This window comes from Sinocyclocheilus grahami, unplaced genomic scaffold, assembly GCF_001515645.1.
Source record: "Sinocyclocheilus grahami isolate Dianchi unplaced genomic scaffold, SAMN03320097.WGS_v1.1 scaffold90.1, whole genome shotgun sequence".
NCBI lineage: Eukaryota > Metazoa > Chordata > Actinopteri > Cypriniformes > Cyprinidae > Sinocyclocheilus > Sinocyclocheilus grahami.
Genome location: NW_015505269.1, coordinates 839,609 through 855,844, shown reverse-complemented (window position 1 = coordinate 855,844; position 16,236 = coordinate 839,609). Strand labels below are relative to the sequence as shown.

At 37.7% G+C, this 16,236-nt stretch overlaps 2 protein-coding genes across 3 annotated transcripts; one reads left to right on the top strand and one right to left on the bottom strand.

Annotated features, from left to right (window-relative positions):
• Positions 1-248: 248 nt before the first annotated feature.
• Positions 249-6,680, bottom strand: ccdc87 (coiled-coil domain containing 87). Of its 2 annotated transcripts, none has more exons than XM_016274795.1 (19): positions 6,522-6,680; positions 6,289-6,440; positions 5,668-5,918; positions 5,404-5,548; positions 5,240-5,333; positions 4,014-4,093; positions 3,763-3,917; positions 3,544-3,664; positions 3,244-3,444; positions 2,700-2,819; positions 2,455-2,570; positions 2,244-2,373; positions 2,025-2,134; positions 1,656-1,771; positions 1,522-1,553; positions 1,086-1,250; positions 882-996; positions 613-755; positions 249-531 (listed from the first exon to the last, which is right to left on the bottom strand). In XM_016274795.1, exons 1-19 carry the CDS (start codon positions 6,607-6,609, stop codon positions 292-294), a joined length of 2,574 nt encoding a protein of 857 aa, XP_016130281.1. In that variant the 5' UTR covers positions 6,610-6,680; the 3' UTR covers positions 249-291. The 2 variants fall into 2 exon arrangements, with proteins under 2 accessions (XP_016130281.1, XP_016130282.1); XM_016274796.1 differs by having other exon boundaries at positions 1,656-1,768.
• A 1,041-nt stretch (positions 6,681-7,721) lies between these two features.
• On the top strand, positions 7,722-16,029 carry irf5 (interferon regulatory factor 5). The gene is made up of 10 exons (XM_016274797.1): positions 7,722-7,980; positions 9,526-9,637; positions 10,548-10,670; positions 11,388-11,574; positions 11,800-11,825; positions 11,958-11,985; positions 12,074-12,520; positions 13,370-13,759; positions 14,335-14,453; positions 15,517-16,029. The coding sequence occupies exons 2-10, from the start codon at positions 9,587-9,589 to the stop codon at positions 15,703-15,705; spliced, it is 1,560 nt and encodes a 519-aa protein (XP_016130283.1). The 5' UTR covers positions 7,722-7,980; positions 9,526-9,586; the 3' UTR covers positions 15,706-16,029.
• Positions 16,030-16,236: the final 207 nt, after the last annotated feature.

Sequence of the window (16,236 nt, the reverse complement as noted above, 5' to 3'; positions counted from 1 at the left end):
TATGCAATTATTTGTAGAGTTGATTACTTCACATTGATATTGTTAGTTCTATTATATTATTTTTAGCATGCAATTTGTGTAATATAGACACTGTAAAACAAAATGCTAATTTTCACACAAAATGGATGTAATGGATGCAAAATGCTAATTTTAAAAAAATGTACAAGTCTTAAGCCAACTCCTTCTGAAAGTTCTTCAGCAAACTAGTAAGAATATACTAAATCAAACAGGTCTATAAAACTGACAGATCTTGCTTTATTTGCTAGTGTTTGGACTACAATGGTATATTTTTTAGAGTTCACAGTGTTGCAATAATTGGCCATTTCTCTCACAGTGTGACAGAGGTTGTTCCTGGAGGGTTTGATGGTTGCCTAAGTGAAGCTCCTTGCTTTGGTTCAGAGGAGGAAGCCTTACAGGTAGAGCCATCCGTCCATCTACAAACATCTCCAGAGACTGGACCCGCCTCTCCTGCTGCAGCCAGTACAGCATCTCAGTACGGTCCCAGTGCATCTTCTCTCTGTACGGCCGACCCTGTGACAACCAAAACAGCAGCGAGAATGTTAAACAGCTGCAGATAACCAACGGAGTGTAAGCAAGCTTTGATGCACTCACTTTATAGCTGATGTTGTCGTTGAAACGGGTTGTGATGTGGCCCATAGTCTTGGACAGTTCTTGGTCTACCACTGAAATCTGAGAGTTGAGCTTCTCCCTTTGACTTGCCTCTTCCATTCTAGCGATGGATGAGCCATTATAACCTGTGTATTTGAAAATAATCTGTATTAGAGTCATTATCTTATTTGATTCACTTCGCAAGAATCTTTCTAAATCGAAATCGGCAAATTTCAAGTGTCAGAATTCATTATTCTGTGCCTCTGATGCACCTCGCTGGAAAAATCTGTTGGGGTCAGATGCCTCCCGCTCAAAGTCTTCCAACCTGGTGAGCAAGAGCTCTCTCTTCTGGATCAACCGAGCAGCCTGCTCCCATGCAGCAATTGCCTGAGGGTACAAACACATCCACGTGACAACATAAATCCTGGATGAGAATGATGGAAAGCCAGGAGAGTTCATTATCATTATATCTGTACCTCCTGCAGATGGTCCCTGTACTCATGAGAGCTGTATTTGATGGCCATGTCGAGTCGCTGTCCTTCTGGCAGAAGCAGGGCATTCCAGACCCTCTCCAGCCTGACCTGCATCTGTTCTCCATCCAGAAGTCCAGCAGCTGGACCTTCACCTTCCTCTCCTTCAGACTAAAGAACATCAATCAAGCAATCAATCAATCACTCACTCACTCAATCAATCAGTCAATCTTTCTGTCGGTCTACCTATCTATCTGTCTATTATACAAAAAAGTGACTAGAAAGTGACTAGAATGAGAGCTAGACTGTGTGCTTCAAACTTATTTCTGCTAAACAGAAGCCTGTACTAAAAATAACAGCGACATGACATGATAGACGAAGGAGTAATCAGTGGAAAACAGAAGTGCTTTGTTAGATTATGAGGAAAGGAACATGAACTCACTGCATCTTGTATTTCCTCTTCTTGATTTTTCTCTGAAACACAGATATTTCTGCATTCATTCATGCAGTTTTGGACACTAAATAACACATTTTCATAAATGTACCAGTATTTTTTAAAAGGAAACTATAACATGCCATCAAGTTCTGGTTCCCTTCCCAGTCCTCCCATCTCTATGGTGTTGATGTTCCAGAATCCAGGAACAAATTCTTGTTTCTGTCTCCTAAGTGAACTGATCCTTTCCTGTTGCCTTCTGGAAGAGATGACGATCAGATAAAAATGAACGTTATATGAATAAAATAACAATACTGTATAATAATATACTGTACATTCATTAATATGTTGGTGTTTAGCCATTTGTTGACTGTCACAGTATAAGAAGTTGAAAGGATGTGTCATGGATGTTCAACATTTTACATTAGTTATAGAGAATAAAATAGTGCAAGTCATCATGCATCATTCTCGTAGGAAATGTGGGAGGATAAAAATTTTAAAAAAAACCAGACATTCTCCTTTCGTCTCTCTGCAGCTGAGCCAGCTTGTGTCTCTCTGCCTCTTCATCATCATCATCATCACTGTCATACAGGTGAAACAGCACTGACAGATAATCAGAGTCCTTCAAAACCAGGGCACAAATAACACAAGCACAACTGTTAAAAGTCCACAAATCCTGAATATATTTAGCATTTATTACAAGTAAACACACACTCTTATTATAAACTAACCTGATTAGAAATGTAGTTAAGATAATCATCCATTGATAGTTGGCACCTCCACCACTGAAACCAGGCTCTGTACGCTCGAGTGGTCGTATTAACAGGCCTCTTCCTGTTCGCAGCCCTCTCTGCTCTCTCGCTGCATTTATGCAAATCAATGAAAGATTTGAGATCATTTTGTGAACCACAAATACACACATAATAAGAAAGAAGAAAGCACCTGTGGGATATGCTGTATGGATTGGGCCTCCTGAGTGATGGGTTCATTAGTTGGTCATTAATTACTCTTTTTGGGCAAAATGTGACATTTGTCAGGGCAGGCTCAATCCTGGAGTCCTTTAAAAAGAATGAATGCGTCTTGTAATATGCTCAACTTCATGATATGAGGATGTTGTGATATTTCACCTATAAAATATCTACATTTGAAAATAAAACAGCTAATCCCCAAGCCCTAAATCAACTTACCTCATCAAAGTTGAAATACTTTGTTGAAATACTTTTGGATAACTCTTCAAAGACTTTGCTTATATCCATTTTTTCTTCAACCAAGTTCTGATCCATCAGAGTGACTGATGCGGAATCAATCTAGAGTTTTAGAATTATTCATATAAGCCAAATGAAATTTCAGTGTCTATTTTATAAATGAGGTCTGGATAAAATATATTAATATATAAATATATATATAAAAAAGAAAATTAACTATATATCTAAGTGTTGTACAAATAAATTGAGATAAAATATAACTATTAAATGAAAAACTTAAAAATGGAAGGATTAGAAATGTTGCCTTGGCAATTCACGGAAATACAAGTAAAAAGTTGAATTACTAAAATTAAAATTAAAACTAAAACCAAAAAGAAAAATAGGCAAATAGAAATATATATATAAAAAATGACAAAACAAAACTACTAAAACTTTAAAATAAAATAAAAAACTGAAAATATAAAAATATAAGCTCATTCAAAGTATTAATAAATACTAAAACAGTATATAACTAACAGAGTATCACCTCTTTAGTGAGGTCATTGTAGACTGGTGGGTACATGCTGAGTTTGATGGTCTCTGGGAGAACCCTATCGGACACTTGGGCCGCTGCTGTGCGCATGATGTTTTGAGGAGAAAACGTCACACTGACCACATCTCCTTGTGGGTGCAGAGGTTTCTTCACAAGAACTTTGTGCTTCTTTGTTTCCTCCTCTTCCTCCATTTTCTAGAAAGAAATGCCCTTCTTTAAAGTCTGATTTGCAGGTGACAATGGCATAGGTCTTGCACATAATTCTGTCTGCAGTGAGATTATTTCTGTAAGTACCTGTAGTTTTTGTTTGAGCCTTTGGAGTCTGCTGGAACTATAGCAGGTTAGGGATTCTATAAGCGAGCACAGATCCGTCCCACAGTTACCATCATCCTTGAAATCTCTCTCCTGTAATAATCTAAAAACATACACACACAATTGAGTTTCAGTTCCCATTACTCCTACACACAGACACAGTGATTAGTATGTTGTAAGGGTACTTTGTAACAACTCAACCTCTTCAGATCTTCCCCAGTACTGATGCGTTTATCCAGGCTGGAGGTAGGCTCTGTGGACAATAGGACTATAGGGGATGGAGGTGGATCGAGTACCCTTATCTCCAGCTCCTCCAGCAGTGTTTCCCTCTGTAGGTCAGGCATGGAATGACATCCCTAAGAGGGTGGACGGAGAAATCCTTAAGGTTGATATGCAACTGTTTGAAAACTGCCACTATGGAATTTGTGCAATGTAATTGATTAAAAAGTCACCTTTATTCTGACCAACCGGTTCTGAGGCGGACTGTGATCCTGCTCTTGTTTCAGTATGTTCGACTTATTGGCTGTAGAACCTGGGCACATGCACAAATGACAGTATCCTGATGCCACATCCAGAATTATATCACTTTTAAAGGAAACAATGACTTGACCCAAGAATGAATATTCTGTCATCATTTTTTATATTCTGACCCTCATGTCTTTACTGACCCTGTGCGACTTTCTTTCTTCTGTGGAAAGATATCTTAAAGAATCTTGCTACTGTTTACAGCAGCGCTGTGTAGTAAATGATTAGAAGTCATTTGGAGTACATAATCAGATTCTGAAAATTAAATATTTGTAATTAGATTCTATTAGATTTTAAAACACTCAGTTGTTTTAAAATCTAGTTATTTATTAAAACAGACTACAGTTATTTATAGATTTTTTTGTCATTTTTTATATTCTGACCCTCATGTCTTTACTGACCCTGTGCGACTTTCTTTCTTCTGTGGAAAGATATCTTAAAGAATCTTGCTACTGTTTACAGCAGCGCTGTGTAGTAAATGATTAGAAGTCATTTGGAGTACATAATCAGATTCTGAAAATTAAATATTTGTAATTAGATTCTATTAGATTTTAAAACACTCAGTTGTTTTAAAATCTACAGTTATTTATTAAAACAGACTACAGTTATTTATAGATTTTTTTTATTACAAGGTTGCCTAATACACAACATTCCACACAGCGTAAATGACATATTTAACACTTTTTGTGTTTTATTTTGATTGACTTTATTTTAAAATGCAGTTCCTGCAATATTTAGGAACAGGAATGTGGTAAATAACAAAGAATGGAATACATTTTTGCTATTCTTTGCCATTTTTGATATTGTTTGCTGTTCTTTTAAAAAAATAATTTTTCTCTGTTTGTGTCTACATTTATACCAATATTGTACAATAATTTTGATGAGTTCAGTCAAAAGTAATCTTAAAGAAATCAAAAAGTAGTCTGATTATATTACCTAAAATGTGCAATGTAACAGATTATGTTACCAACTACAATTTTTGTCATGGACTACAATTTCTAAGTAATCTACCCAGCACTGGTTTTCTGTATAACGAACGTCAATGGATTCCAAAACAACATCGTACCCCATTGACTGATTGTAAGGTCAGAAGTGACAGAATTTTCATTTTTGGGTAAACTATCCCTTTTTGTATCTGTGTAACTTGCCATACATTGTGTGTCTGTCTTATAGGTGATTGGTTCCATGTTACAGGGCAGGAGGTCATACACACATTGCAGATCCAGCTCCCCGATTTTCTCCTGAATCTGTAGACACAGAAGTGAATTAATATGACCTTAACGTCTCTCTTTACAACTTGCACACACACAAGCGCACCTCTTTGAGGTCATCCTCCACTGCTTTTTCCCATGATGTGGCCGTCATGGACCTCTCATTGTTATGTGTAACAGCACTTTGTTTGCGCCTCCGTGCATCCTTGATTCCTGTGACAATCCTGCATCTCATGGAGCGAACATTCAAGCTGTAAACAGAAACAGTCACAGTCTGCTATGAATAAGTAATGTCATGCTATATGTCACCACACTGTGTGATCAAACCTGTTTACGTCAATGCAGTCTCGGTAAAAAGAGTCACACTCACAGACTGGTGCAGTCAATAGCGAGCTGAGCTGCCACCCTGCTGCGGTTGATATGATCTCTGAAGACGCCTCGCCTCCGTAGAGTCTCGATCAGGTGCAAGGATTGCAGAAACAGCTGCTCACAGATGTGCAGCACCTCACTGAAGGTCTGGCGGTTCAGCTGCACTTTCTCTTCCTGGGTCAGCGTGGTGTCCACAGACGGGGTTTTCAGATCTTGCCAGATCAGACTCAGCTCAGAGGTCAACACTGCAGTCTGAATGTCAAAAGCAAACAGAAAAGGGATTTATCATGTAAACTCATTCAAATATCAATTCATAATTCTGAGAGCATTTTAAGTTTGCCATTGACTGCATAAACATTTACTGTACAACTATACATGTTTGATTTGGCTTTATTTTTTATATATATATATTTTTCAAAATAAATTGAAATGATAAAATAAATGCCACGCTTTCAAAATTTCTATTCACCAAAGAATCCTGAAAAAAAAATGTATCACAGTTTTGATAAAAAATAAATAAATAAATAAGCAGCACAACTGTTTTCAACATTGATATTGTACAACTCAAAATGCTTCAGACAATGTTTGAAATATGTATTTACAGCATCTATTTGAGACTGACCAGAGACTGTCTGTCTTCATGGCTGATGGAGTAATGCTGTGATTTCTGGGTGATTCTCTCCTCCAGTCGTTTGCACAACTGTGTCAAAGAGGTTGGAGTGCTTTTATTCTGCTTATAAGCTGAAAACGCTGATTTCACCTCCTTAGACCTGTCTGAAGACGGATTTATAATAATGTGAGATCGATGTCAAAACTTCAAGAGTGAATTAAGTAGCTTGTGAAGAAAGTACTAACCTGTCATCCTGTCAGAATTGACATCCATGTGGCAGAGTTGTGAAAGAGGTCTCAGAAAGCTCTGAACCTCTTGACTGTGGACCATCATTTGGAGGTCCTCACATCTGAAGTGCTCACAAACCTGTGTGCTTGATATTTCCCAATTCAATCCCCAAAAATTGATGTCGAAGACGTTGCATTACAGAAATGTACTAAGCTATGAAATTAAATCAGCTGCTAAGTTTGACATTATGTTTTTTTTAAGCTTTAAAAGCCTTCTAAAAAGATGAAAAATTACTTCTGGGCTCCACACACACACACACACACACACACACACACACACAAAAAACACTTTTCAGCATTCATTCAGTAACATTTAAGGTGCAACAATTAAAAGAAATCCTTATCAGTTGCAGTCTTTTCAAGTTTAAACCTGGTGCAAATCAACATCACAACACTTTCGTGAATGTGACCTGATTTAAGTCACAACAATACTGAGTAAACTTTAAAATTACAGTGCGCAGGATTTTAAAACACCGTTTTTACCTAGGCTATTGTGTACAGTCGTTTGAAGCTTAAAAGCAAGATCGTTACGAAATAATAATTCATCCCATGCAATAAAGCGACTGAATAGTTCCGCCTGCACGCCGTAATCCTAAAACAATTCAGTTGCCCTGGAAACCCCCGGCAGAGCTCACGCACGACGTTATTGCGACGCCGCATTATTCATCTTTTCCACTTTTTTGTTCATTTTAAACACTCTATAAATAAACTGTAAACGAAAAATAGGTTTTTTGAACTAGCATGAAGTCATAAAACTGCATGCACAATAATAATTATTTACAAAAAGAATAATAACAAAACTGTTCAGTCTTGATAACAAGAAGTAGGCTCATACGGAAATATACTCTTCTATGCTAGTCTAATAACAATCTTATTAATGAGCACTTACTTTCTGTATTTATGCCAAATAGTAGGCTATATTTGATGAATATTTAGACATTCAGACATTCATTTCCTTCACAAATGACACAACAAACTTCACAATCAAAACAGTACAATCTGACCAATAAAACAGGTTTTACCTGCTTTATTTTGTCTAATAAAATGCACTGACATTTCTTATTGCATGAAGCTACACACTAAAACACAGACAAAGTGTAGATACACACACAGTGCATGTATGAAAAATGAAACCCACACCACTTCCGTTTACATTAGCCCCTGTCATCCGGAAGGGTGGTACCTGTTCAACTTCTGCAAATAGAAATACGTCTTCTGTCGTCTCATGCCAGTAAAAACACAACATGGATATGAGAGAGTGCTGCGATCAGTCAGTCCTCGTCCATTTGATCTGCTGGAGCTGAAAGGACATACACAGACGCGGATCTAAACTCACCTGATCTATCTACATGTGTGCGTCAGGTCAACGCTGAACCCAGCCCAAGTCACCGTTTGGACACTTTTTGTTTTTGTGCAGGTAAGTGATTTTAAGTTCGTTAAACCGTTTGCAAAAGTTACAGAGCATGAAATCTCTTGAGGGTTTTGTCGTATTAATTAGCTCTGGGCGCCTATTCACGGACATGTGGGAATTACAGGTTTTTTGGCTACATTGTGGCTTCTTCTTGAGTAATAGGCAGTGTTTATGTGTATCCTTTGTGTGTGTGTGTTTGCATGTAACTAATTTGAAAATAACAAAATGTTTGTCCATATCTAACAATGCAGCCCTCTTTTGCTTATATTTTGTTTTAAAAGTTCATTTGTTGCATACATTTGACCTCATTACTAAATTCTAAAAACAACTAAATATAGAAGTAAATGAAATCAAATTAAAATAAATTCTTTTTGTATTTTCGGATACGACAGTGGAGAGAAATTAAATAATACTAAGTGAAGTTTATTATTTTTTATTTAAATATCTAATGAGAAACTGGGTGATTACACATTGTGTGAAATGTCAAAATTAAAAAATAATAATAATAATAAACTGCCAACGTTATATAATAGAGTTATCTCTATTTGCTTTTGACTTTTTACCTTAATTTAACTTCAGTGTTGAGTAAATACTAATAATGCATCAATAAATAAATTTCCCAGAAGTTTCTCAAAACATAATTTATATGACATAAAGTTTCTTATGGGTGAACAAAAATAAAAGCAGCTTCTCTGGGGACCTTCACACATGCAATGCGAACCCTTCATTATTAACAACACCGTATGCATATGCTTAGAAAGTGAAGAACTACGTTTGTTAGTTACATAAAGTGCAACAACAGAGGGTTTAAGGAACTAAATCAGGGAACACGGAACATTATCTTTATTTAGGTACCCCACCTACTTCTCCATCCAAAACCAAATTAACTCTTCCTCTTGTCGATTCATAATGAATTTGGTAGTATTTAGAACTTCCTTTATGGGAGTGCAATATCAAGACGCCATTTAAAACTCGTTGAACATATTCACATAAAGTCTCGCGACTCGTGTCAGAATCAGAAGGATTGGCCTGGAAAGTTTCACAGCCTCTTTTTCATTTCTGCAGAAGTCACAGCCGTTATGAAAACTACTTAAAATGTCTTTTTAGTGCAGACGGCGCTAAAGGTGGCGTTTGCGCTTGGCTGTCATTGTGCTCAGTCATGTTGTCGTTTATTTACAGAGGTAACCTGACCTCCCTGCTACTGAGCTTTTTAAACTGAATACCCACATGCTTTCTATTTTCCCACGAGCACCTGCTTTGATATAAGCGATTTGAGGACTTGGCAGAGGCCTGAAGGTTCACATCTCGTCACATTTGTCATTGTGCTGCTTTTGTGTTTTCAAGATTTATTCAACCTTTTGCCCTAGAATTGTGTGGAGTGATACTTTTATAGATTTTTTTCAGCTTATCCATCTCCACACCTCTCTTTGGGGTAGACTTTGCAGATTCAGCTTATGATTAAGTTCCTCTCTGATAATTGCCAATCTCCAGACTAAATCATCTGTCAACAATGTAACTATTCCTCTTTTTTTTGCCCCATTACGCTAATAGCTGACCAAAAGAACAGTGTTCACCATTACCACTTCCTCCGAACCCTTCGTTTTCCAGCACCATGAGTGGTCAACCACGGAGGATCCGTCTGAAGCCATGGTTGCTGGCACAGGTGAATTGTGATTTACTATGCACACTGTCATTTTAAAGAGCATTTCTGAAGATAAACCAAAAAACAAAATAATGTTCCAATGAACGATGACCATGTGCCGTCAAGCTCTATAAATGACCAAATAGCACCATAAAAGTAGTTTTATGACATTGATTATGCCACATGCATCGATCCTCACATCAGGTGATGAATCATGACACAGCATTTTTAAAATATGCGCATACGCAAATGATACTGAGTGCTACAGCAGATGGAAAGTTTTTCAGCGAATAATGACTTGAATTTCAGTCTTTTCCTCAGATGTCCATCAGAAAACTTGAAATATGATAATTAAGTTATTTTAAAGTTGTACATTTAGCACTGTTTGCTGAATTTGGGTGGGCGAAATCCAGTGATTTCATTAGGGAATTGGAAGTTTTGCATGATGTCTAAAGATTTTTAGATGTCGCTTGGGCACTTAAATTTGCTGTGTTGACTAACAGAAAGCTGCTTGGTTTGAAAGTGACTTCTGTGTGAGTTGTGATTCATACGTGGCTACACTTTTGACAATAGAAAATTGGCTTTTTTTTGTGCTATTTTCTGTCATTATTGGAACTTGAATAGCCATTGGTCACTGTATGCTTTCAATGCAACAGAAGAATAGTTTTACTTTAACTTTTTAATTTTTCTGACTTCAGTAATATAACCTTGTCAAATAAATTTCGAAACCTACCAAGAAACACTTCATCAATGCTTCGATCTTCAAAGAGAAAAATATCAGTGTCCAGCTGCCATCTTGCTTTCATCCATACAGTACTTCCAGATATAAGCATCTAAAATGGAAGCAAAATTAGTGGAGGAATATTATTTGAAATCTTGGCATCCTGAGCTTGTTCTACATTAGTAAAGTAAATATTGCTCACCCTGCCAGATTAACAGTGGGAAATACCCAGGACTGGACTGGCTCAATCAAGAGCGCAGACTGTTCCGGATCCCATGGAGACATGCCACCCGCCATATGCCTACCCTGGAGGAGGAGAACACTATATTTAAGGTGAATAATATGGTTTTGCCATCATCCATTCTGCTTTTGTAACCTTTTTTGTATAAATTGAAGAAGTATTTCCCCATATTCAACACCAACCCAAGCCTCCTGTATCTATTTTTTTACTGCTGTACTCTTTCTGTTCTAAAGTTAGCGCTGGGGGATTTTTTTGGGGGGATATTTTATATTTGAATTATTCAAATAACAGAAAATTATTGGAAAACAAATCACTGTTTTGTAGAACACTGAGCCATTAAATGTCTGCATTTACAAGTTCTAGTAATGTGTTACTTGGATCATCTTTTTAGTACTTTTGTGACCAACTTTGGAGAACTAAAAATGGAGTTTCAATTCCACTTGACTTCACTGTGGCAAGATTTTTGGGGAAGTCAAGAAAAGTTTAGAACCATGAGGTTAAATTCGTTTTGTGACTGTTAGAACTCCAAGGAGGCATTTTTAAGCAAGTGTATTTTGACAGACTTCACATTTACTTTAAAATTTAGTTTTTCGGTTTTAGTTTTCAGAAAAACACATAAAAAATATTGACGACTTATCCTGCACTACATTTTTTCCCAATCAAATAATAGAATAGGAAAGTCTTGCCCCCTAATTATACTTCAAATCGACTGTGACATAACAAAAGCTCATTGTCTGTTTAAAAAAAGTAAAGGGACAAGTCGTGTCTAGATATTTCCCACAAGCATGTTTTCTCCTTTTGCTCTACAGGCTTGGGCTCTGGAAACAGGCAAGTACCAGGAAGGAGTAGATGAGCCAGATCCAGCCAAATGGAAGGCCAACCTCCGCTGTGCCCTAAACAAAAGCCGAGAGTTCGGACTCCACTATGATGGCACTAAGGACACCCCCGTCCAGCCTTATAAGATCTATGAGGTGTGCGACCAGTCAATCAATGGAGGTAAGGACCGGGAACGCATGCCTACAAACCAGTAACATGGTATACTTGCTGAAACAACACTGTTTGCTCATAAGATCTCAATTGGTTGGCTCAGATTATTCAATTTTTCCCACGACAACTTCTTGTTTAAGTAGGAAATATCCACACAGGAATGAAACCATAGAAGTCTTTAAGGATTAAAAGATGGACAAGCTAATAAATCATCTCTTCTTTTGTTGATTTTAGATGCTGGAGACGATGAGGAAGAGGAGGTAAGTTCTGAAGAGCATAGAGCGTAGAAGAATAGCTTGAATAACTGCAAGTTGAAAGAAATAAATAGTAAAATCCACACCATTTTTGCCATTGTCTTCATATAGTAATTGAATTATTGTTTTGTATTTCAGCTGCAAAACTTTGTCAAACTCTCCATTGGTAAGATTTCGAAGTGGATGTTGTTTAGAATAAATTACTGTTGATAATCTATACATACAGTAATTACTTTTTGCATGGTGCTTGACAGACACTTCCAGCTACCCAGCATATCCTCCTAGAGTTGACGTTCTGTTCACCTCTTCTATTGCTGACGGCTATAATCCCACCCACCATAACCCTCCAATGAACCTCTTAGGAGAAGTTGTCCATAATAACCCCAGTGGAGGTGCTCCTATGACCTCTCACCTCTCCCAGCCCAGCACTGGACCTTCGGCTGGTTCTTTGACTGAATTTCCCAGTCACAGTGCTATCAAAGTTGAGCAGACGCCATATCCCATTCATGGTGGGGGACTTCCGAATGGTCTGGGAATGGGGACTGGAGTCATACCGCCTCCTGGTCTTCAAGATGTAGTCACTCATTCTGTAGGCCCTCCAGCCATAGTGGACAGCCCAATGCAAGAGGTGCCAGCTCAAGCGGAGAACCAGGTTCATCCCTGCATCTCAGAGTTGCTGAGCAGTCCGCACATGTTACCCTGTAAGCCTCTAATGCCTTGTTCTTCTGGATTAATGTTGCAGTTTATGATGAAGACATACCTAAATTGCAGAAAAAACCTAGTCCCACAGCGTTCACTTTGAGTAATGCTGATGTTAAATGACTTTGCAAGAGGTGTGTATAGAGCCACTACAAACATATATAATGCACACCTTAACTGTATTATGAAAATTTCAGTTGTTAGACTGGTAATCTGTTATTAAAGAAAAAGTTGAGGTCTGTCATCATTCACTCTTTTGTAATTCCATAGACCACAAAAGGAGAACGTTAGGCTGGATGTTAATGCTGCTCTTTTCCATACAATGAAAGTAAATGGTGACCAAAGCTCCCCAAAAAACCTTCAAAGTTATTAAAAAAAAAGCACTATAAAATTATCACAAGATTTGTCCAAATGACTTGTGCACCAAATTTCAAGTCTTAAGAAATCATATAATAGAATTCAAATGTCAGTTATGCTATTTAAATATGCGCTCTTGCAAATTCGACACATCATGCTCCGTTACAAGAACCATTGATATTTGACATAATTGACATCTGCCATAATTGATGTCAAAACTAGCCTAACATATCTTGATACACCAGATACAAAAAGGTGAGTGGAATTTGAGAGCTGTCGAGAACATTTTCAATGATCAATATAAATGTATATTTGTTTCTCACGCAAACTTATTGTATTTTTATAATGACTTGGGTAATTTTATATCACTTTATCACCATTCACTTTCATTGCATGGAAAGCATTGACATTGTACTAAACATCTCTTTTTGAAACGACCAAGAAACAATGGTGAGTAAATGACAATAAAATGTTCCTTGTTTTCTCTTCTCTAGTGACTGATCTGGATATCAAGTTCCAGTACAGGGGTCGGACAGCTGGTTCATTGAACGTCAGTAACCCTCAGGGTTGTAGACTTTACTACGGTAACCTGGCGCCCACACCAGAGCAAGTAGAGCTGTTCGGTCCAGTAACACTGCAGCAGGTGCTGTTCCCAGGAACTGCTGAGATCCAGAACGAGAAGCAGAGGTTCTATACCGATCATCTGCTGGATGTGATGGACCGAGGGCTGATTTTGGAGATCAGGGGACAAGATATCTACGCCATCAGGCTGTGCCAGTGTAAAGTGTTCTGGTCTGGGCCAGGTGTGCCCGAGCAGGGTCCGCCCAATCCAATGGAAAGAGAAATGAAGATCAGGGTCTTCAGTCTGAACAACTTCCTTCAGTGTAAGAGGAATCAGTCTTGAATTTCAATAAGTGCAATCTAATTTATTGTGACCGCATTAGAGCACTGACAAACAATTGAGCACATATGAGACTGGATTGGGATTCATAACTGACAACCCCTGGATTTTCTTTGAGTCTCAAGTTTCTGAGTTTGGAAGAATGGTTTTATTGACACGTTTATGCATTTTATGTACTGTTAATGAAGAACAGCTTTAAAACTTGACAGAAATGTAACTGATTTATGAGGTGACAAAACGTTCACATCCATTCTCTATGGCAGCGCAACAATGTTAAAATACATAGACCACCAGTTAAGCACCCTTTGCTCTTTATTTTGTTCCGCTGATTCAGAAGCTTCCTGTCTTTTCTGGGAAGTGAAAAAGAGAAAATACAAAATTGCCCAACACATCCATTTTATTATGTGTATATATATAAAAAAAACACTTCCGAACTCACATGCAGGAATTTTCTCAAGAGATGTCAAATATGCATATGACCGGCTGGGATCATTTTGTTGATTTGCTATGTAAAAGATTCAGTCTAACAAAATGGCTATTTTGTTTTTTTCTTCTCAGGTCTCATTTTGTATCAGAAAGGAGAGACGCCCACTCCACCACCCTTTGAGATCTACTTCTGCTTCGGTGAGGACTGGCCAGACAGGAAGCCCAAGGAGAAAAAGCTCATCATTGTCCAGGTTTGGAGATGAAATCCATGTTAATTGGTTTACTTCAGAGTGCAAAGACTCTATTTAGTTGTTTATGGTTGGTATACAATGCTGTGCTACATCACTAAATCAAGTTGTTAGCAATGACTCACAATGTTAAATTCACAACAACTAGGTGAACTGGTGTCATGTCAGATATGTTATTTGTGTATTTGAGCAATTCGGCATCCAGAACCTGAGCTGTTTTATGATGTAGCATTCTTTAAACCTAGCAAACCATACCATAATGTGTTGTTAGCAACGATGCACAAGCAATAACTAGGTGAACAGGTGTTTGCCATTATAGCTGTTACTATTTATTGCATTTTAGCCAATCAGCATCCAGAACCAGAGCTATTTTTTTTATTTAACATTCTTCACAACTAGCAAATCATGCTATATTGCTAAATTCCATAGCAACAATGCACAGTTATAACCAGGCGAATGGATGTTTGATGGCAAATATATTACTGTATAGTGTATTATAGCCAATCAGTACCCAGAAACAGTTTCATAATGTAATGTTCGTCAAAGCTAACAAAACCATGCTAAATTGCGTTTTTAGCACCGATGCATAGATATAACTAGGCAAACAGGTGTTTGTTTAGTGTCGAATATGTTACTATATAGTGTATTTTAACCAATCAGCATCCAGAACCAGAGCTAGATTTTATATATAGCAAACCATGTGGTGTTAACAATCATGTGCAGCATTGTATTCACAACATACTTGCTATAACTAGGTGCGCAAACTTTTTTCAAGTCACAGCTGTTATTATATAATGTATATTAGGACCATTCTTATATTAGCATTCTTTACCATATTGATAAATTGTGTTTATGGAACATGCAGAATTGTGTTCTCAATATAGCACAACTATAACTAGATGAACAGATGTTGTATTTTAGCCAATAAGCATCCAGAACTAAACTTGCTTCAAAATTTTATGATTTTCATACCTAGCATAGATTGCTTTAGCAAAATAAACTTGGTTTAATAAACCGCATCAGCTAAATCTACTAAAACCTGCCTTTTTTTTTGGTCTTTATCTAGGTTGTTCCAGTTGTTGCAAGAATCCTTACCGAGATGTTTTCAGGCGAGCTTTCGTGGTCGACAGACAGCATTCGGTTGCAGATCTCCAACCCTGACTTAAAAGACCAAACGGTGGAGCAGTTCAAAGAGCTCCACAGACTTTTGCAGAGTCAAAACACGCACCACACCTGGGCTCAAAATATCCACTAACTGAAGGAGGAGCCAATTGTTTCCTTCACCAATGCCATCTTGCTAATTGCCTGCTCAGAATTGGAGGTCCTTTAGAACACTGGAATATATCGGTGCCCTCTCTGATGCCATACTGAAAACATTTCCATTGGAGACCAAACTTGGCATTTCTTTCTTGTCTTTATGTAAACTTGTCTTTTAAAATGTTATATTTCAATAAATACCATTTCAGTATTTTAAATGGTTGCTGGCATGATCAGGTTACCACAGTATGATTCATCCCATGAATGTTTGAGCAACGTTAGTACAACTCCGACCCTGAAATAAGCTGTCACTCAAGATTTAAGACTCGTATTTCATGCAAGTCCTTTACAAACATTACGAGAGCAGGTGGATAATATCTGCTGACCTCATCCTATAGGGTCCGTGCCAGTAACACGAACCTGTTGAACTTGAACGGATATGACTACTGACTTAACCACGTAACGTTCATTCAGCAAATCGGACGCGGGAGGGGTGACCTGAGGGTTTACACATGCAATTGTGAGAGAA